Here is a 23839-nt window from a genome sequence, read left to right as displayed (position 1 = left end):
TCTGACAGTACAAATTGTCCTTCTTCTCATCCATCAGATCTTTGACAAAAAATAGATTCTCCAGTAAAACAAGCCATCTTTATCCTTTTTATAGAAATACCCATCACCACCACTGCCCTTTGTTTTTTAGGGCTGCATTCTACTAGTTGCAAGTACCTTACTGTAAGGTTTATTTCAGTTTCTGCACCTTTTTAAGCCTGGAGGTATTGTGTACCATGCTGGGGTTGCACTGAACCTAGTTATCTAACCTAGGATTGACATACATTTCTGATTTGGTCTATTGCATGTTCATTATTTTATTTTCCCTGATATTAGAAGTATGGGACATATATTTCCATGTCCATATTCTTGAGTCATCTTGGATAAAAACAGTTCTTTTTTAAAAAAATTTAATAATTCTTACATACATGAAAACAAAATACTGCCAAAATAATCATGAAAACATACTAGTAACCATTTTTTATTAGTTTTGGCTATTGTTTCACTAAAAATTATGCATTCCATTGGAATAGTTACACATTTTAAAAATAAGTTTTGATTGAATTAATCCCAGTCATTCTGAATTATCAAGTTCGATCAGAATTACTCTTATCAAATCTCTGTTCCTATATTAAACCTTTTCTGATTTTAAGAAAGATGACAGATTGATTAAAAATTTAGAGGGTAAGGAGCAACTATTCACTCCAGGTCAGCTCTTCCATTAGGCCTAACCAGGTATTGGCTTACCGAGGGATTTGTTTTAACCCTGCTCGAAAAAGATTGATGGCAGATTTGCTTACATATAAGTGAGTTTTGTTCTGTCTATGTGGCTTGGTATAGATGTTAGAAGATTTTAATTTGCAGGGTATATAATATAAAGTGATTTTAAAAATAAGATAGCAGTCACAGTAAAGTTATGAAAAAGAGAACAGAAATTAAAGGACCAGATAAATTAGTATAAGGACGATAATGTGACAATAAGAGAAAAGAGAAATGAAAGGCTCTTAGGGAATCATTTAATAAGTAATGTTATTCTACCTCCTTCATATCTGTCTTTAAATTATTCTTATATTCTTAGTTCTCATTTCTTGAAATGAGATTTAAAAAAATAATGTGTAGATAAAAGGACTTGTAGGTAGAATGATGCTGTGAATTAGGAAGTACTCTTTCTTTAATTTCCTCATAATATCTCTGGTCTCTAGCTGTCTCTAGTCTCTTAATTGTAATTATATGAAGTAATTTTAATTTCTCAGGATTCTACTTTTCAATTAATGAGAATCCTCAGTTAAAACTATAGACTGTTCACCCATTTCAGTGTCCTTTTGGATACAGGGAGTTAAGTGGAAACTGAAAACAGTGGGAGCTAACAGCAAAGAACCTGGGGATGAACAGTCAGAATGGTTTGTTCATCCTGCCCAGGTGAAAATATAGTTCAGAGAACTTTGTAGCATATAAGAGTAATAGGCATAGAAGCTGCAAAGAATTATATTCCTTGATGCTTTCCCTGTATCTTCAACTGGTTTCATGACTTTATTTTTCAATTTAAACCTTAATCCCAAGTGGTAGTTGTGGTCTACATATTTATGAATTTTTAATTCTGAAGAATGTTGGCATTTTTCTCTTTAAAAATAACTCCATAAAGGAATTATTACTTGGGAGTTTTTTTCTTGACTGTACCAGAGCTTCGCAATAGTGTTTATTAAAATAAAGGATTCCCTGGGGCAGTGGTCTTCAAACTTCAGTATAGTATGTTAGAATCATCTAGACAGATTTTTAAAACATGAATTATTGATTGCCACACTCATAATTCTGAGATGAGACCAGACAGTTTCATTTCTAAACTAGTTTCCAGTTGATGCTGAAATTGCTGGTCCTGCTTGAAATCATACTTTGAGAATCAGTGTCGTAGAATGTTGATCAAATAAGTCTGAGACAGAGCTGAATCTAATCTGTGCTGAATGAATGAGTTGCTTACAAAGCAAGCAGAGTTATGCCTATTGGATTGGTATTATTTAACGTAGTATTATCTTTTATTTATTTTCATAGATTGGAGCATATGATCAACAAATATGGGAAAAATCTGTTGAACAAAGAGAAATCAAGGTAATATGTTTATTTCATTTTGTTTATCTGAAACAGTTGTATAAATTGATATTAACCACATTTTATTTAATATCTTTTCATATACTTTTAAGGTATAAGTTAATATTACTTAATTACTTATTCCATCCAAACTTTTAAATGAAGAGGTAGACTCTTTTATGATGGCATAGTCATTTGTCTTTACCTCTGGTGATTTTTTTTGCTTTTCAGCATCTTTCTGTTCTTTCTAATGATTATTTTTTGTCAGCTCTTTTCCCCTTTCACTTGTCACCTTATACTTCTAGTTTACTTTTCCTCCCCTTTGATGCTGTCATTGCCCTGTACAGTTTATTAAGCTGGTAAGTGTTCCAGGATTTTTCCCACCTGAATGATCCTGTGCAAGTGCTGCTCTGCTTAATTGAGATACGCTTTTTAGTGTTACTAACAGAATGACTTGGACGCAAATAAAGTTGCTGAAAAGTTGGTCATTTTTAAAAGAATTTATGAAACTAAAGCATTAATTAAATGTTTTCATAGTAAGTAGTTTCTTCTTGAACATGTAATCACTTAGGCTGATAGGACATTCTCATAGACAATGTTGCTAGCATGAAAACTGTTTTTAACTAAATTTGTTCTGTTCTCAGCAATCATTCTTTATTGGTACTAAGATTTATATTTTTCATTTGCATAGATAATACTAATCAGTGTGTACTTGCACGAGCTAAATTTAATCTGGTTCCAGAGAATGTTACTTTAGTTGCTTGACATTTTCTATTTTGTACAGTAAGGTTTAGGTTACATTGAAAACCAATTTCAATAGTTACTTAAAAATCTGTCCAAAAAATCTTAGTGTTTAGATGAGTTAATCATATATAATAAAGAACAAGATTATTTGCCATTTGTCAATTTTGATCTTAAATATTTTCATTAATTAGTACAGTTAAAGTTGTAGTAAGCATCTGCTATTTGTTAAATATAGGATTAAATCATGGCGACAAAAAGATGAAATAGATTATGATTTTGTAGGTGAGATACGTAATTACAAATGAGGTAAGTTCAATTAAGAGGGCTATGTAGGGGTCTATTGGGAGCACAGCAGAGAGCAGCTGTGGGGATTCACAGAGGAAGCAACTCATGAGCTAAGTTTGACAGATATTAGGGAGAATGAGGAAGACATGCCAGAAGAAAGAAGAGCATGTGAAAATACACATGAAGGAAGGAAGGAGCATGACTGATTTAGGAATTCTCAAAGAGCTTTATTGGTAATAAGTTGGATGGAGGAAGGAAATGAGGATGGTTGGGAGTAAAACTAGAAAGGAAAATGGAAGTCAGATCATGAAGGAGCGTGACTGCCTTACCCAAGAGTCTAGACATGATCTGGAAAACAATGGGGGAAATATTGAAAGATTTTAAGTAGAAAAAGTTACCCAGTTAAATTTATATTTTAACTTCACTCAGGCAGTGCTGTGATGGGAAATACCAGAAGAGGAGCAGATGTAGAATTCTGTTTTAGAAATATCCAGGTGGTACCTGGGAGTAGATTTGGGAGTCCTCAGTATTTAAAGTGTGTGTGTGTGTGTGTGTGTGTGTGTGTGTGTACGTATGTATGTACATGCATATGTTTTATCTTATATATTATACCCATTATATAGATACAGCCTTAGGCATGAGTGGATGATGATAGAAAAAGGCTGAAAAAGGAACCCTGGGGAATACCAACATTTACTGGGTAGGTAAAGGAGAAGATGTAAATGAAGGAGAAAGAGAAGTGAAGATCCATGAGACAGTAGACTGGCAAAAGTATCATGAAGAGTTGGTATAGTCAAGCAAAGAGCAGCAGGGAGGTCTAGCAAGATGCCTTAAAATATTTTATTCTCTTTGACAGTCTTTAACATGTTGGACAGGGAATATACAGTACCTTGAGAAGTTGTGTTACTAGTTGGTACATTTGGATGTTTTATGAAATTTAAAAACACATATATATATGAATAAATTTTAGTTTTAAGCCCTCATAACAAATTACATTTCTTGTATAATTTCCTCATTTTTAAAAGAACTACTTCAATGCCTAAACTGAAGGAAAGGAAGGATATTAGCTGTTAGTTGGTACACTGACAGGATGAATTTAGGGAAGGCTAAGACCTGTAATTTGTTTCTGAAATATGTCTTCCTTATAAAAAGTACTTTGTAGTAATAATTGAAGAATTAAAAACAATATTAAAACTTGCTCTTTTATTTTGAATTGGAAGAGTCAATTTGTTGACAAGCCTAAAAACACATTCCATTCTTGCTAAACATTCTAGTGGAGGTGAATTATTTATAGTGTAAAATAGTTTTGCATTTATTCTAAGGAAACTAGAGAACTCCATAACTGTGGTGTATTAAATGTTAATATTTGATTTAAAGAACAACAATAATACTGTACCTGTTGCTTAGAGAACACTGTACCAAATGTATTTTGTCCTGTGTAAATGATTCTCTTATCATCTGTCAAAGCAGTGAAAAAAATAAAAATAAAAAAACAAAAGAAAGCCATGAAAATATATTTCTTGGAAATGCTTATTTTTTAAATTAAAAACCTATAGTTGATATGCTAAAGCATAGTCTTTTGTAAGCTGCAAATTATTTTTCCTTAAACATTTTAGAAATTATAACTGAAAACTTTCATTTTCTGATCACTATGACCCAAATTTAAAAGTAAGTGAGAAATTTCCCTGTTTTTGTACCTATTAGAGTTTTAAAGCTTCAGCAAAAAGAACTACGCTATTTAAAGTCATTATAGAGGAAAAATGGAATGTGAGGGGATTAAACAGGATTTCCAGAATGAAACTCATGGTTATGTCCTTTGATGGAGTCGAAGTATTCTAATAGTCCCATGAATGGGAATTTTGCATCATTGAACAGGAGTACTCTCTAAAGTTAAACAGCCCTTTAAAAAAGCTTTTTGGCTCAACATTATCAGTGTACTTAGAGATTTAAAAAAATCCAAAGCCTCATACTATTTTTGTCATTGTGCTTTAGGAATGTATTGTAGGTGTTTAAATGTGTATTCAATAAAGAATATCATGGATTCTTGGGGATTAATTATATTGGTAGTACTTGATTATTTCTACTTTCTATTTTAATCATTAGTTTTTAAAATCTTTTTTGTAAACTAACTTAATTTTCATTCTGTGTTCAGTTCAACTTCTTGAAGATCTATAATTATAGTTAGTACTGAAAGCTATGCTATTTTGTGTAAATACAGTTTACTCAAACCAAAAATTCGTACTTAATTAAAATCAGATTTTATGAATGCTCACATCTTAGTGCTAATATCTTTTATTTTTGTGAATAAAATCATTGATGTTAGTAGAATTTATCACTTAATTTTTTCTCTGTTTTCTTTTTTAAACCGTCTATTCTGTTAGGCTGCTTTGAAGGGGAAGTTTTCTCAAAACTGGCAATTATGCTGTGACTCTACAATGTAGCCCAAAGTAAAGTTTTACTAGAATATAAAATAGGAAATGAACCATAGGAACCATATTTCATAGGAAATATGAAAAGGGTCAAGCAGAATGAGCATGTTGAAAAACAACATAATTGTCTACACCAAGCTAATTTAACACCTGAACCAGTATAATATTGTATATCAACTATATATAAAATATAAAAATATATCAAATAAAATCTGGGGAAGAAGATAATTTACTGTTGCTTTTATAAGGACTGTTAAGTTTTTAAACAGTCTTTATAAAAATTTTAGGCATACAGCAGTAAATTAAGCTTCAAATTTGTCATAAAACATTGGAAATGTTTTCAAATTGTTAGGGAAAGAATATATAAAAGATAAAATATGTTACTAGTGCACTTAAGAACACTAGACAGCAGTTAAGCGCTATACTTGGGGGCCATTTAAAACAGCAGAAAACACACACAAAAAATACAAAAAACTTGACACTTAATAGACTGTGAAAGAGATACTTATTTATGGTATGAGAGCTGAAACTAAAAGTCTGAATGTTGCCTTGTTTGACCTCAGCTGGAAATGTGCACATTGGGTGACTCAGATTTTTTGCCACTCTCACTCTGCACTTGTCCACAAATGACTACAAGAGCACAACACATACTGGTTTGGAGTACAAATAAATTTTAGTGAATAGGTGAATTTACAAATATGGAATCAGTGAATATGAGGATTAACTGTATGTAAAATGGTCATGGCTGTATCTTCAAACCTGACTTTTCCTTCTCTTTTGTTTTTCTGTCTCTGGGTGGTTTCCAACTTCAAGTGGACAGACTATTTGAAGGAGTTCAGAGGTTAATTGCATCTTGACTTCAGGGTACAATTTTTGTTTAAACATCTCAGTTAACTCTGTGCTCAGATGCTGTCCTCTTTTGTTTGTTTTAGATGCAAACAGTACTTAATGAAAATTTTTATTTTAGGGAGTCATTGTCACTTGGATTAGGACCAAACAAAGGATTATTATAGTTAACTTGGTTAATTGAATGAATAATAAGCAAATCATATGTCATCTCTCAACACTTGGCTCCTGAGGAGTTTAGTTTGAGCTCTTCTAATTCTTAACATCCTAGTCGTCAGTTATGAAGTGTGACTTATTTTTCTATAGTTTTTTTTCCCATGATTTTGATCTCCACCCCTACTCCCACTCTGTATGCTGATGGTTAGAAACATAATCTTGTGTTCAGTAATTCCAAGGTTAAACTAATTCAATTCATGATTCCTGCTTTCTCCTCTTCCTGGCCATGACATCTGAGTTCTGAGGTGACTAAGTGGCATTGTAGTCTAGTTAGTGGTTAGCATGTGAACACGGCAGTGACCCTCAGGTATGCATCATCCTTCTGGGTCTCAGCTGATACCTCCCCTACGTGCTGGCATCTGCTGAGAAGTCTGCATCCCTGTCTGTCCTCAGCTCTGTGATCTGCTTTCTGCAGCAGTGCCCCCAGCATCCTACCTTGATGCAGGGCCACTGCTAGCCCAGCCAGCATCAACACTCTCCTTTGCAAATCTATTGCCAACAAGGTGTCCTTGAACGTTCTCAGGCTGTACCTCCAAATTGATTGGTTGCAATAATGTTTGTTTTAAAATTTTACTTTTGGTAATAAACATTCCTCGCTTGTTACACACATCCCTAAACTTACCCTTTTGGAAAGTAATAAAATGTATTACAGTACCACAGTTTGTTTTAATTTGTAATGAATATATAATACCTTAATGTTTCTGCTAGTATATTGCTTAAAGTTTTTTTTTTAATTGAGATCTTTAGAAATTTATTTTTTGCTGTTCGGGGCTTTAAAATATCTATATATGTATATCTATTCCAATACTATTTTTTAAATTGAGATGTAATTGACATATAACATTATATTAGTTTCAGGTATACAGTACGATTTGATATTTGTATACATTACAAAATGATCACCACAATGTCTAGTTAATATCCATCCCCATGTATAGTTAGAATTTTTTTTTCTTGTGAAAAGGACTTTTAAGGTCTACTCTCTTACCAATACTCTTTAAATATATTATAGGGTTTAAAGAATAAACCAAAGAAAACAGCGCATGTAAAACCAGACCTCATAGATGTTGATCTTGTAAGAGGTGAGTCTTGAATATATAAATCCTTAATGTAGCTAGAAATTGACTTTTAAGAAACAGAATTCCAAATGGGTTAGATATGTTTGCAAAAATAAAAGCAATGTGAGCCTAAATAAAGGCAGTAATAATATAAGACAGAATGGAAGCATTTAACTACCTTGAGCATTCTGTCCTCCCACTAAAGATGACGCCAAGAAGTAGTAAGTATAAAAGAGAAGCAGCTTGTGCTTGTGCAAACTCTAAGGTTTGGTTATAAAAATTAAAGTGGTAATTAAAAATTTCTAACTGGAACTGACATTTAAACATTTTTATAATTTATATTTAAATTATAAATCTTATATTTATAAATTATAAAGTCTTATATTTTAAATTATAAATTATAAAGTCTTATATTTAAATTATAAAGTCTTATATTTATAAAATATGCGGGAGAATTCTGTTATTTCACTTAAAAATAGGGTTTTTTTCAAAGTACCTGAGTTAATATTACAGCATGAAGAATGTTTTTAAAATGTCTACTACCCCAGACTGGAAATTTCTCACTCATACTATAGTACAAAATAAAATTAAACATGTTTTGTTCTTCAAATGTTGAATTTTTTTCCTCTAAGAAAATGAAAGAATAATAAATGTACTCTGTCATTTTATTTTACTTTTTTTCAGGATCTGCATTTGCTAAGGCAAAACCTGAAAGTCCTTGGACTTCTCTGACTAGGAAGGGAATTGTTCGAGTTGTATTTTTTCCCTTTTTCTTCCGATGGTGGTTACAAGTGACATCAAAAGTCATCTTTTTCTGGCTTCTTGTTCTGTATCTTCTTCAAGGTATAATTAAGTAATAGAAATGCATTTTGCTTTTAACTTTTAGAGTGTTACATTTTTCAGGTGTATGAAGATATGCATTTATTGTGATATTTCATTAAATAAGACAGAGCTGGTTTGGTATTAAAAATATTTGAGAAAACAAAGCAGTTATTTTCGAATACAATTTTATGAAAATTTAAATATGAGAGTGGAAGAAAAATAAAAATTAAGAGGATTTTTAAAAATTAGAAGTCTCTTTGCAGTGACCCCGCCCACACACATACAAACCACACTAGTCTTTTTTTTAATGCAGCCTATACAAGTTCATTTTTCCTGCCTCAGCCATGATTTATCTTTTAACCACTGTAATCTTAGACTATCCTTATTCTGTATTGAAATTCTCTATGCCATGCACTGTTCTAAGTGCTTTTTACAGATCCTCATTTAATTCTCAAAACTAACCAGTGAAATAGGTACTGTTATTATGCCTAGCTTATAGATTTGGGACCTGAAGGACATGAGCCCCAAAGTTACACAATCACCGAATTGCGGTAGAGCACAGGTTCAAGTGAAAGCATCCACACAGCTACATGCTCAACAACTCTTCCACTGCTTCCCAGCCTAGCAGAGTACATGACTCATAATCACAGCCCTGGAGGGTGTGTGCAGGCTTAAAGAAGAAACCACTCATGTTCCATCACTCTGACAAAGCAATGATTTTAATTTGGTTGGTACCCTTTCCGTTTTTAATGACTTAATTTTTTAAAAACATGATTGCAATTCTGAACGATTATTTAAGTATACTTTATTAACAAACTAAGGAAAAGAGAATATCTTTTAAGTAAATTAAAATATAGTAAAAACGACAGACTTTTATTTAAGTCAAGTTGTTTCTTTTAAGCTATTTACACACATGAAAGGTAGTGAACTCTGAAGATTTTGTAATTTTTGTTAATAGAGTGTGGTGTATGTGTGTGTGTTTGATTTAACAAATGATATTTGCTGATTGCAGAATATTTAGAAAATGTAGGAGAAAAATAAATAAATAAAACCTGCCCATAATCTTGCCTTTCAGTTTACTTTGTAACTTTTTTAATATAGTTGAGATGATTCAGTATAAAGAGTTGTATTATTTTTGCCTTATGTTGTAACAAGTATCAGTCTTTATAATTATAATTTTAAATTATTGGAAAATATCCTACCCAACATCAATATTAAATATTTTAAGTTTTTTGCTTTTTGCTGTTATGCTGAAGTGAACATATTTTTTAAGATTTTCTTGTATTAAATTCCTAGAATATCTGCAATTAAGTGTAATAACATTTCCAAGGATTTTAATGCACAGTTTATTGCTTTCAAGAAGTTGACCTTTGTTGTTTTTGTTTGTAATGCCATTATATGATAGTTCCTTTAAGTGTATTTTTTTTATTAAGGTATTGATATACATGCTTATGAAGTTTCACATGAAGAAACAATGTGGTTACTACTATTTGTCTTCTCTGTGCTACACTGTCTTCCCTGTGACATCTCACACCATGTGTACTAAACATAATACCGCTCAATCCCCTTCTCCCTCCCTCCCTCCCCACCCATCCTCCCACACCCCTCCCCTTTGATAACCTCTAGTCCCTTCTTGGAGTCTGTGAGTCTGCTGCTGTTTTGTTCCTTTCATTATACTCCACAAATGAGGGAAATCATTTGGCACTTGTCTTTCTTCACCTGGCTTATTTCACTGAGCATAATATCCTCCAGCTCCATCCACGTTGTAGCAAATGGTAGGATTTGTTTCTTTCCTATGGCTGAATAGTATTCCATTCTGTATATGTACCACATCTTCTTTACCCATTCATCTATTGATGGATACATAGGTTGCTTCCATATCTTGGCTACTGTAAATAGTGCTGTGATAAACATGGGGGTGCATATGTCTTTTTGAATCTGAGAACTTGTATTCCTTGGGTAAATTCCAAGGAGTGGAATTCCTGGGTCAAATGGTATTTCTATTTTTAGTTTTTAGAGGACCTACATATTGCTTTCCATAGAGGTCGAACTAGCTTACATTCCCACCAGCAGTGTAGGAAGGTTCCCCTTTCTCCACATCCTCACCGGCATTTGTTGTTCCTGGTCTTTTCACTGTTGGCCATCCTAACTGGTGTGAGGTGATAATCTCATCATGGTTTTAGTTTGCATTTCCCTGATGATTACTGATATGGAGCGTCCTTTCATGTGTCTGTTGGCCATCTGAATTTCTTCTTTGGAGAACTGTCTCTTCATATCCTACACTCATTTTTTAATTGGGTTATTTGCTTTTTTGGTGTTGAGGTGTAAGAGTTATTTATATATTTTGGGTATTAACCCCTTATCAGATACGCCGTTTACATATATATTCTCCCATACTGTAGGATGCCTTTTCTGTTGATGTTGTCCTTTGCCATACAGAAGCTTTTTAGTTTGTAGTCACATGTATTCATTTTTGCTTCTGTTTCCCTTGCTTGAGGATGTACTTTCAGGAAGAAGTTGCTCATGTTTATATGCAGGAGATTTTTTTGTCTATGTTGTCTTCTAAGAGTTTTATGTTTTCATGACTTACATTCAGGTCTTTGATCCATTTTGAATTTAATTTTATGTATGGGGTTAAACAGTAATCCAGTTTTATTCTCTTGCATGTAGCTGTCCAGTTTTACCAACACCAGTTGTTGAAGAGGCTGTCATTTCCCCATTGTATGTCCATAGCTCACTTATCGCATATTAATTGATCATATATGCTTGGGTTTATATCTGGGCTCTCTAGTCTGTTCCATTGGTCTATGGGTCTGTTCTTGTGCCAGTACCAAATGGTCTTGATTACTGTGACTTTGTAGTATTGCTTGAAGTTGGGGAGCATAATGCCCCCAGCTTTTTTCTTCCTTCCCAGAATTGCTTTGGCTATTTGGGGTCTTTTGTGGTTCCATACGAATTTTAAAACGATTTGCTCTAGTTCATTAAAAATGCTGTTGGTATTTTGATAGGAATTGCATTGAATCTGTAGATTGCGTTAGGCAGGATGGTCATTTTAACAATATTAATTCTTCCTATCCATGAGCACGGGATGTGTTTCCATTTGATGTCTTTAATTTCTCTCATGAGTGTCTTATAGTTTTCAAAGTATAGGTCTTTCACTTCCTTGGTTAGGTTTATTCCTAGTTATTTTATTCTTTTTGATACAATTGTGAATGGAATTGTTTTTCTGATTTCTCTTTCTACTAGTTTATCATTAGTGTATAGGAATGTAACAGATTTCTGTGTATTAATTTTGTATTCTGCAACTTTGCTGAATTCAGATATTAGATCTAGTAGTTTAGGAGTAGATTCTTTAGGGTTTTTTTATGTACAATATCATGTCATCTGCAAACAGTGACAGTTTAACTTCTTCCTTACGAATCTTGTTGTCCTTGATTTCTTTGTGCTGTCTAATTGCTATGGCAAGGACCTCCAGAACTATGTTGAATAAAAGTGGAGAGACTGGGCATCCTTCTCATGTTCCCAATCTCAAAGGAAAGGCTTTCAGCTTCTCACTGTTACGTATAATGTTGGCTGTGGATTTGTCATATATGGCCTTTATTATATTGAGGTACTTGCCTTCTATACCCATTTTCTGGAGAGTTTTTATCATGAATGGATGTTGAATTTTGTCAAGTGCTTTTTCCGTATCTATGGAGATGATCATGTGGTTTTTGTCCTTTTTGTTGATGAGGTGGATGATGTTGATGGATTTTCTAATATTGTACCATCCTTGCTCCCTGGAATAAATCCTACTTAATCATGGTGGATGATTTTTTTGATATATTTTTGAATTCGGTTTGCTAATATTTTGTTGAGTGTGCTAATATTTTGCATGTGTGTTCATCATGGATATTGGTCTGTAATTTTCTTTTTTTGTGGTGTCTTTGCCTGGTTTTTGTATTAGAGTGATGCTGGCCTCATAGAATGAGTTTGGAAGTATTCCCTCCTCTTCTACATTTTGGAAAACTTTAAGGAGGATGGGTACTAGGTCTTCACTAAGTGTTTGATAGAATTCAGTGGTGAAGCCATCTGGTCCAGGAATTTTGTTCTTAGGTAGTTTTTGATTACCAATTCAATTTCGGTGCTGATAATTGGTCTGTTCAGATTTTCTGTTTCTTTCTGGGTCAGCATTGGAAGGTTGTATTTTTCTAGAAAGTTGTCCATTTCTTCTAGGTTATCCAGTTTCTTAGCATATAATTTTTCATAGTATTCTCTAATGATTCTTTGTATTTCTTTAGTGTCCATAGTGATTTTTCCTTTCTCATTTCTGATTCTGTTTATGTGTGTAGACTCTTTTTTTCTTGAAAAGTCTGGCTAGGGGTTTATCTATTTTTGTTTATTGTCTCGAAGAACCAGCTCCTGCTTTTATTGATTCTTTCTATTGTTTTGTTCCTCTCGATTTTATTTGTTTCTGCTCTAATCTTTATTATGTCCCTCCTTCTACTAAATTTGGGCCTCATTTGTTCTTCTTTTTCTAGTTTCGTTAATTGTGAGTTTAGACTGTTCATATGGGATTGTTCTTCTATTCTGAGGCAGGCCTTATTGTAATATACTTTCCTCTTAGCGCAGCCTTTGCTGCGTCTCACCGATTTTGCGGTGTTGAATTATTGTTTTCATTTGTGTCCATATATTGCTTGATTTCTTTTTTTATTTGGTCATTGATCCATTGGGTATTTAGGAGCATCTTGTGAAGCCTCCATGTGTTTGTGGGATTTTTCATTTTCTTTGCGTAATTTATTTCTAGTTTCATACCTTTGTGGTCTGAGAAACTGGTTGGTACAGTTTCAGTCTTTTTGAATTTACCAAGGCTCTTTTTGTGGCTTAGTATATGATATTCTTAAGTGATATTAGTATATGATATTCTTTTTGTGGCTTAGTATATGATATGAAAATGTTCCATGTGCACTTGAGAAGAATGTATGTTCTACTGCTTTTGGGTGTAAAGTTCTGTTGATGTCTGTTAGGCCACCTGTTCTAATGTGTTGTTCAGTGCCTCTGTGTCCTTACTTATTTTCTTTCTGGTTGATCTGTCCTTCAGAGTGAGTGGAGTGTTGAAGTCTCCTAAAATGAATGCATTGCATTCTGTTTCCCCTTTTAATTCTGTTAGTATTTATTTCACATATGTAGGTGTTCCTATGTTGGGCACATATATATTTATAATGGTTATATCCTCTGTTGGATTAACCCCTTCATCATTATGTAATGTCCTTCTTTGTCTCTTGTGACTGTCTTTGTTTTGAAGTCTATATTGTCTGATAGAAGTACTGCAGCTCCTACTTTTTTCTCCCTATTGCATGAAATACCTTTTTCCATCCCTTCATTTTTAGTCTGTGTATGTCTTTGGGTTTAAAGTGAGTCTCCTGTAGGCAGCATATAGACTGGTCTTCTTTTTTTATCTATTCAGTGACTCTATGTCTTTTGATTGGTGCATTCAGACCATTTACATTTAGGGTGATTATTGATAGGTATGTACTTATTGCCATTGCAGGCTTTAGATTCATGGTTACCAAAGGTTCAAGGTTAACTTCCTTACTTAGAGTCTAATTATCTCACTTCATATGCTATTACAAACACAATCTAAATGTTCTTTTTTTCTCCTCCTTTTTCTTCCTCCTCTATTCTTTATATATTAGGTATAATATTCTGTACTCTTTGTCTATCCCTTGATTGACTTTGGGGGTAGGTGATGTAATTTTGCATTTGCTTAGTAATTAACTGTTCTACTTTCTTTACTGTGGTTTTGTTACCTCTGGTGATAGCTATTAAACCTTAGGAACACTTCCATCTATAGCAGTCCCTCCAAAATACACTGTATAGATGGTTTGTGGGAGGTAAATTCTCTCAGCTTTTGCTTATCTGGAAATTGTTTAATCCTTCCTTAAAATTTAAATGATAATGTTACCAGATCAAGTATTCTTGGTTCAAGGCCCTTCTGTTTCATTGCATTAAATATATCATGCCACTCCCTTCTGGCCTGTAAGGTTTCTGCTGAGAAGTCTAATGAAAGCCTGATCGGTTTTCCTTTTTATGTGATCTTCTTTCTCTCTCTGACTGCTTTTAATAATCTGTCCTTATCCTTGATCTTTGCATTTTAATTATTATATGTCTTTGTGCTGTCTTCCTTGGGTCCCTTGTTTTGGGAAATCTGTGTACCTCCATGGCCTGAGAGACTATCTTCTTCCCCAGAGTGGGGAAGTTTTCAGCAATTACATCCTCAAAGACACTCTCTATAGCTTTTTCTCTCTTCTTCTTCTGGTACCCCTATAATACAAATATTGTTCCATTTGATTGGTCACACAGTTCTCTCAATATTCTTTCATTCCCTTTTTTCTCTCTTTGCCTCAGCTTCTTTGTATTCCTCTATTCTAATTTCTGTTTCATTTATCATCTCCACCATATCTAATCTACTTTTAAAACCTTCCATTATATGTTTCATTTCTGATACTATGTTCCGTAATGATTGGATCTCCAACCAGAATTCATTCCTGAGTTCTTGAATATTTTTCTGTACCTCCATGAGCATCTTTATGATTTTTATTTTGAAATTTCTTTCGGGAAGGTTCATGAGGTCCATTTCATTTGACTCTTTCTCTGGTGTATTTATGATTTTGCTTTGAACCAGGTTCCTTTGACTTTTCATATTTGTGTGGGGTGCCCTCTAGTGCCCAGAAGCTCTACTCTCTGGAGTCACTCAGCCCTTTGAGCAATGTTGGGGGTCACAGGGAAGTGGTGTTGGTGCCTGGGGAGAGGAAAGAGCTGTTTCCTGCTTTCTGGCTGCTATGCCAGTCTCCACTGCCAGAACCAGTGGGCCAAGCACACAGGTATAAGCCTCTATGCTTTGCATTTGTAGCTACTGTAGGCCAGGCTTCCCTCTGGCTGGCCTAATGCCAGGGCAGGGTTTGCCGGTTTGCAAGCTAGGTGCAGGCTGGCCGGGAGGAAGGCACAGCAGGCTGCATATCACAAAGGTGGGTCTTGGAGCTTCACAGCCAGCCAGGGGGCTGGAGTGCCTGAAGATCGTGAAAGTTCCCAACCTGCTGGGCAGAGTGCACTTGGACAATTTTGTCTACCTGTCCTGTCTCCTGAGCAGTAAGCTCTCTGCAATCCTGGCCCGTTTAGCAGCCCTCTCGCTGTTAGGACGTCTCTCAGACGCCTGCCTTTCTTTTGTCACAGAGCAGCCAGGTATGGATCCATGTTTTGCACAAGCAGCTGGAAACTCAGTCTCTCCAGGTATTCTGCCTCTCTTAGCTTTCCAACCCCCCTAATCACCTGAGCACCATGCAATGTAGGTTTGTGCTCCCAGAGCAGATCTTCAGAGCTAGGTGTTCAGCAGTCCCAGGCCTCCACTCCCTCCCTGCTCCGTTTTTCTTCCTCCTGCCAGTGAGCTGTGGCTTGGGTCACACTGGGCCACAGCTTTGGTACATTACCCTGTTCCATGATGTCTATTCTTTTCTCCAGATGTGTGCAGTCTGGCGCAGACCTCTTTCCTGTTGCTGTTTCAGGATTAGTTGTATTAATTATATTTTCGTATTATATGCAGTTTTAGGAGGAGGCCTCTCTCTTACCTCTCACACAGCCAACTTTAGTCCCCTTTAAGTTTATTTTTATCAACTAATTTCTAGATATAGTTATACTAATTTTTATCGAGCTATTTTTCTGTGTTTGTTTTGCTTCCAAAAGGATTTAAGAGAGCTTAATCTAAGTATAGTTATCTTTAATGCCTTCTAGTTTATCTAAAGGAGAATACTTTATTCTCAAGTGGTAAGAAATCACAGTAGCTTATTAGAGAAATAATCAGTGTCCTTGATTATAATTATAAACAGTGAGCAGTGCTTGTTTAATATTGTTGCTTTCTAGTATTTGAAGATAAACAAGTTTCCAGTAAAGCTACTAGTTCACATATTGTGTCTGAAATTCATTTACTGGCTTGTGTAAGTTAAATAGGGAACACAGGTTAGATTAGGCTTGAAAGAGAGGTTTTTCAGTTCAGAACCAAACTTGAGCATCATAAATGTTTATAAGTGATAAACACTGAACATTCTTGATGTAAAGCTTAGTTAAGAAGTCATTTTACCTGCTCCAAGTCACACAGCCAGTGAGAGAACTCATGATGTGACCGTACTGTCTTTGGCAGACTGTTGGTGCCTGTAGAAACCCCTGTGCCTCCATCTCCTTGCATATAAAAGTAGGGTTTAGTGCTGTGAGGTATGTCCTGATTCTCTGTCCCACCCTTGTTTCACAAAAGGTACAAAGTATCATGTGCAGTCAGATTTGTTTTTTTATAACTACATACAGTTTTTTACTTCAATTACATGCCTTTTAAGTATCTCAACTAGGTATTCTCAACTCCATCCCTACTTTTTGCTTATGTCATCTTACCCAGATTGCTGCCAAGAGCCCTTACATTTTCTGCCTTCTGTCCTTTCACCCATTAAATTATAAATCCAAACTACTTAAGGTCTAAATCTCCTTCTAGTTATCATTGCCTTCAAGATAAAAACCAAGTTCAATAAGTACATATCTTTCAATAATCACCCTAAATGTAAATAGACTGAATGCACCAATCAAAAGACACAGAGTAATAGAATGGATAAAAAAGCAAGACTCATCTGTATGCTGCTTACAAGAGACTCACCTCAAACCCAAAGACATGCACAGATTAAAAGTCAAGGGATGGAAAAAGATATTTCATGCAAACAGCAGGGAGAAAAAAGCAGGTGTTGCAATACTAGTATCACACAAAATAGACTTCAAAACAAAGAAAGTAACAAGAGATAAAGGACATTATGTAATGATAAAGGGCTCAGTCCAACAAGAGGATATAACCATTTTAAATATATATGCACCCAATACAGGAGCACCAACATATGTGAAACAAATACTAACAGAATTAAAGGAGGAAATAGAATGCAATGCATTCATTTTGGGAGACTTCAACATACCACTCTCTTCAAAGGACAGATCCACCAGACAGAAAATAAGTAAGGACACAGAAGCACTGAACAACACACTAGAACAGATAGACCTAATAGACATCTATAGAACTCTACATCCAAAAACAACAAGATACACATTCTTCTCAAGTGCACATGGAACATTCTCCAGTATAGACCACATACTAGGCCACAAAAAGAGCCTCAGTAAATTCCAAAAGATTGAAATCCTACCAACCAGCATTTCAGACAACAAAAGTATAAAACTAGAAATAAATTGTACAAAGAAAACAAAAAGGCTCACACACACATGGAGGCTTAACAACATGCTCCTAAATAATCAATGGGTCACCGACCAAATTAAAATGGAGATCCAGCAATATATGGAAACAAATGACAACAACAACACAAAGCCCCAACTTCTGTGGAATCCAGCAAAAGCAGTCTTAAGAGGAAAGTATATAGCAGTCCAGGCATATTTAAAGAAGGAAGAACAATCCCAAATGAATAGTCTAATGTCACAATTATTGAAATTGGAAAAAGAAGAACAAATGAGACCGAAGGTCAGCAGACAGAGGGACATAATAAAGATCAGAGAATAAATAAATCAAATTGAGAAGAATAAAACAATAGGAAAAAAGTCAATGACACCAAGAGCTGGTTCTTTGAGAAAATAAATAAAATAGATAAGCCTCTAGCCAGACTTATTAAGAGAAAAAGAGAGTCAACACACATCAACAGAATCAGAAACGAGAAAGGAAAAATAACGACGGACCCCACAGAAATACAAAGAATTATTAGAGAATACTATGAAAACCTATATGCTAACAAGCTGGAAAACCTAGGAGAAATGGACAACTTCCTAGGAAAATACAACCTTCCAAGACTGACCCAGAAAGAAACAGAAAACCTAAACAGACCAATTACCAGCAACGAAATTGAATCAGTAATCAAAAAAGTACCCAAGAACAAAACCCTGGGGCAGATGGATTTACCTCGGAATTTTATCAGACAGGAAGACATAATACCCATTCTCCTTAAACTTTTCCAAAAAATAGAAGAGGAGGGAATACTCCCAAACTCATTCTATGAAGCCAAAATCACCCTAATACCAAAACCAGGCAAAGACCCCACCAAAAAGAAAACTACAGACCAATATCCCTGATGAACGTAGATGCAAAAATACTCAACAAAATATTAGCAAACCGAATTCAAAAATACATCAAGAGGATCATACACCATGACCAAGTGGGGTTCATCCCAGGGATGCAAGGATGGTACAACATTCGAAAATCCATCAACATCATCCACCACATCAACAAAAAGAAAGACAAAAACCACATGATCATCTCCATAGATGCTGAAAAAGCATTCAACGAAATTCAACATCCATTCATGATAAAAACTCTCAACAAAATGGGCATAGAGGGCAAGTACTTCAACATAATAAAGGCCATATATGATAAACCCACAGCTAACATCATACTGAACAGCAAGAGGCTGAAAGCTTTTCCTGTGAGATCGGGAACAAGACAGGGATGCCCACTCTCCCCACTGTTATTCAATATAATACTGGAGGTCCTAGCCACGGCAATCAGACAAAACAAAGAAATACAAGGAATCCAAATTGGTAAAGAAGAAGTTAAATTGTCACTCTTTGCAGATGACATGATATTGAACATAAAAAACCCTAAAGACTCCACTCCGAAACTACTAGAACTAATATCGGAATTCAGCAAAGTTGCAGGATACAAAATTAACACACAGAAATCTGTAGCTTTCCTATACACTAACAATGAACTAATAGAAAGAGAAATCAGGAAAACAATTCCATTCACAATAGCATCAAAAAGAATAAAATACCTAGGAATAAACCTAACCAAGGAAGTGAAAGACCTATACCCTGAAAACTGCAAGACACTCAAGAGAAATTAAAGAGGTCACTAACAAATGGAAACTCATCCCATGTTCCTGGCTAGGAAGAATTAATATCGTCAAAATGGCCATCCTGCCCAAAGCAATATACAGATTTGATGCAATCCCTATCAAATTACCAACAACATTCTTCAACAAATTGGAACAAATAGTTCAAAAATTCATATGGAACCACCAAAGACCCCAAATAGCCAAAGCAATCCTGAGAAGGAAGAATAAAGTGGGAGGGATCTCGCTCACCAACTTTAAGCTCTACTACAAAGCCACAGTAATGAAGACAATTTGGTACTGGCACAAGAACGGACCCACAGACCAGTGCAACAGAATAGAGTCTCCAAACATTAACCCAAACATATATGGTCAATTAATATATGATAAAGGAGCCATGGACATACAATGGGGAAATGACAGTCTCTTCAACAGATGGTGCTGGCAAAACTGGACAGGTACATGTAAGACAATGAAACTGGATCACTGTCTAACCCCATACACAAAAGTAAATTCAAAATGGATCAAAGACCTGAATGTAAATCATGAAACCTTAAAACTCTTAGAAAAAAGCATAGGCAAAAATCTCATGGACATAAACATGAGTGACTTCTTCATGAACATATCTCCCCAGGCAAAGGAAACAAAGGCAAAAATGTATAAGTGGGACTATATCAAGCTAAAAAGCTTCTGTACAGCAAAGGACACCATCAATAGAACAAAAAGGTATCCTACAGTATGGAAGAATATATTGATAAATGACTGATCCGATAAAGGATTGACATCCAAAATATATTAAGAGCTCACAACCTTAATAAACAAAAAGCAAATAATCCAGTTAAAAAATGGGCAGAGGAGCTGAATAGACAGTTCTCTAAAGAAGAAATCCAGATGACCAACAGGCACATGAAAAGATGCTCCACATCGTTAATTATCAGAGAAATGCAAATTAAAACCACAATGAGATATCACTTCACACCAGTAAGGATCGCCATCATCGAAAAGACAAACAACAACAATGTTGGCAAGGTTGTGGAGAAAGGGGAACCCTCCTACACTGCTGGTGGGAATGTAAATTAGTTCAACCATTGTGGAAAGCAGTATGGAGATTCCTCAAAAAGCTCAAAATAGAAATACCATTTGACCCAGGAATTCCATTTCTAGGAATTTACCCTAAGAATGCAGCAGCCCAGTTTGAAAAAGACAGATGCACCCCTATGTTTATCGCAGCACTCTTTACAATAGCCAAGAAATGGAAGCAACCTAAGTGTCCATCAGTTGATGAATGGATAAAGAAGGTGTGGTACATATAAACAATGGAATATTATTCAGCCATAAGAAGAAAACAAATCCTACCATTTGCAACCACGTGGATGGAGTGATAGGGTATTATGCTCAGTGAAATAAGCCAGGCGGAGAAAGACAAGTACCAAATGATTTCACTCATATGTGGAGTATAAGAACAAAGGAAAACTGAAGGACCAAAACAGCAGCAGAATCACAGAACCCAAGAATGAACTAACAGTTACCAAAGGGAAAGGGACTGGGGAGGATGAGTAGAAAGGGAGGGATAAGGGTGTGGGAAAAGAAAGAGGGCATTGTGATTAGCATGTGTAGTGCGTGGGGGGCACAGGGAGGGCTGTGCAACACAGAGAAGACAAGTAGTGATTTTACAGTATCTTACTACGCAGATGGTCAGTGACTGTGAAGGGGTATGTGTGGGGGACTTGGTGAAGGGGGGAGCCTAGTAAACTTAATGTTCTTCATGTAATTGTAGATCAATGATACCAAAATAAAAATAAATAAATAAATAAGATAAAAGCCAAGTTTTCTATCCCTTTTTGATTCTCTCTCCAACTTAACCAGGCTAAATTAGCTCTTTGCTGTTTCTTAAAATATTCCATGCTGTTTTTCTTTTTTTCTTTTTCTTTTTTTCCTTTATGCCTTTGGACAGTCATCTCTGTCTGAGTAGCCATTTCCCTTTTATTTACCAAGTCAACTCCTACTTTTTGTCTCACAGGTTAGGCATCCAACAGCACCTTCTTTTTGAAGCTTTTTATAACCTCCCTATTTAGTTACTTGTCTTCTATAATGCTTAGTTATACCATAGCACTTTGCGGTGTTCATTTTGTCTATTGGGCCACCATATCAAATTGTTAAACTTAATTCTGTGTTTTAAACAACAGAAATTAATTTTCTCACAATTCTGGAGGTAGAAATCCAAGATTAAGGTGTCATTTGGTTGGTGTCAGCTGAGGTATCTCTACCTGCTTGTAGACAGCCACCTTCTCACTGTGCCCTCACATGCCCTTCTGTGCATGAGCAGGGAGAGATCTCTCTTGTCTCTTCCTCTTCTTATGAGGACACTGGTCCTATTAGATTAAGGCCCTACTCTTACGACTTCATTCAACCTTTATTACATCCTTCTAGGCCCTATTTGTACATTTATTCACATTGGGGCTTAGGACTTCAACATACGAATTTGGGTGGGGGCTGTAATTCACTCCATTACTGAGTTGTTTCTTTATGTGTCCCTCTTTCTCTTAACTGAAGAGGGTCAGGGAATAGAGACTATGTCTTACTTGTCTTTCTGCTCCCAATGCTTAACACCTGCCACTAAATCTTAAAGATTGACAGACCTAAAAATTAAACTTGAGTTTTTATTTTCCTGATAGTTGTCCTTAGAGTTCTGCTTGGCCAGTATATGAAGCCCTGCCTTGGTACTTGTGCCTTATAAATAACATTTTATCGTGGTTGTTCTCTTGGAGAAATCTCCACCAGTACTGTCTAGTTCATAGGAATTCACGAAATGATCAAAAGTATGACTTAGCAAGTGGTGAATGTGTTCTTACATCTTCTAACCCTTCACATGAGAAGGAACAAAATGGAAAAGGTGATGCCAGAGCCTTGGATACCAGACCACTGCCTCAGGAACTGAAGCCATGGAAGGAATGTGGCCACTTTGAGAGGCACAGCCAGAAGAAAGGAGGAGAAGGAGGAATAAAGTGGCTTCCCGCGATCCCCTTTCTTTTAATGCTCTCTATTGGCAGAATTTCACAGAATCAGACAACTTCCTGGAAGTTAAAATGGAAAGTAGTTTGTAGATTTCCAGCCCTAGCATTAAGAAGTGATCATAGGGCTGAAAGAGTACAAATAACCAAGAGGTTATGTAATATCTGAAGTTCTTTAAAATGTTCTTTGTGTCTGAAACTGTGAACCTCTCAAGTAGTATTTGCATCCCTCTCCTTTTTGAAGACAGTTCAGTTCATGATAGCTAATAGAAGTACCACTTACCAATGTTAGGTGCACATTTACTATATGTAAGGAGCTTTTCAAGTGGCTTACTGATATTACATCACTTAAAACCTGCATTACCTATATATGGTATTATTATGCAGAAGAATAAACCAAGGCTCAAAAAGTTAAGGAACTCAATAAAAGGTCGCATTAGAGTTCACGTTAAAAACAACAAAAACTCTCTACTTTTCAAAATTCTAGACTGTTACAAAACAACTAGAGACTTTGAGTTAAATTACGGGGTAATTGATAAAGATGCTTAGCATTTTTAAAAATTCTTTTTTTTTCTTTTAAAGAAACTTACTCAGAGAATATAAAACTGAAATTTGTTTTTTTAATGATCCTTCTCAAACTTATTAGAAGGTCAAGTGTTTAAGCTTAAATCTTGGCATGTGAGACCAGGATTCTTTCAGTTGCAGGTAGCAGAAAACCAAATGCAAAGTAGCTTTTGCAAAAAGTGGTGGGGTTTTTTTTGTTTCTTTTACTGCTATCACAAAAGTTTTCAAAAAAACAGGTTTATTGTACTAGATAGACTAGTGTGTTAACTGTTGTTTAATAACTAGTACAGTAATTGGGGTGACTGTGTGTTCCAGTTTGCCTGGGGGACTGTCCAACTGTCTGAATTTACTTGTGTTGTCCTGGTGATTTTATTAACAGCTCTTCTGATTTAGATGAGTTACATAAACTCCCAGATACCCATCACTTTGAGTAAATTATATACATCTGGCATTTTACCCCTGAGCACACCCCTATGCATCTCATCAAAAGAAGTGCATTGCACAACCACGTTACAATGATCACACCTAACAAAATGAACAAAAATCTAATATTCAAATTCTCCAATTGTTCCAAAACAGAATTAGGTACTGTTAGACTCCGGATTCAAGCATTCCTGGATCTAGATAGAGGCTTAGATGATATCTTCCTTTTTATGTTGTTGCCTCTGCTTTCCTTATACTGGTCCCATTGTTAGGACACTTCCTGAATAGAGGCTGAGATGAGCCCGGCAATGTCATATTTCCTTAGTGTTTGAGTTGTAGGAGAAAGGCCTTCAAAGCACCTATGTTAATCCCAGAAAAAGATTCTGATTGGCCTTGCTTAGGTGACCTCCCAATCTTTTTATTAGTTCCAGTGCCCAGAGGTAAAACTCTGGCTGACCTAGGTTACGTGTCCAGCCCTGAGATAG

The 23839-nt window shown here is 35.4% G+C and overlaps 1 protein-coding gene across 4 annotated transcripts in view; it reads left to right on the top strand.

Annotated features, from left to right (window-relative positions):
• The window catches only part of PHTF2 (putative homeodomain transcription factor 2), a 183955-nt gene that overhangs the window by 112531 nt on the left and 47585 nt on the right, over window positions 1-23839 (top strand). For all 4 annotated transcript variants that reach the window (XM_073238948.1, XM_073238946.1, XM_073238947.1 and 1 more), the window contains 3 exons: window positions 2026-2082; window positions 7594-7663; window positions 8324-8482. In XM_073238948.1, the coding sequence (XP_073095049.1) occupies window positions 2026-2082; window positions 7594-7663; window positions 8324-8482 (286 nt within the window). The remainder of the gene's footprint in view (window positions 1-2025; window positions 2083-7593; window positions 7664-8323; window positions 8483-23839) is intronic.

The sequence above is a fragment of the Manis javanica genome, chromosome 6 (assembly GCF_040802235.1).
Source record: "Manis javanica isolate MJ-LG chromosome 6, MJ_LKY, whole genome shotgun sequence".
Classification (NCBI taxonomy): Eukaryota; Metazoa; Chordata; class Mammalia; order Pholidota; family Manidae; genus Manis; species Manis javanica.
This window is presented reverse-complemented; position numbering and strand designations above follow the sequence as displayed.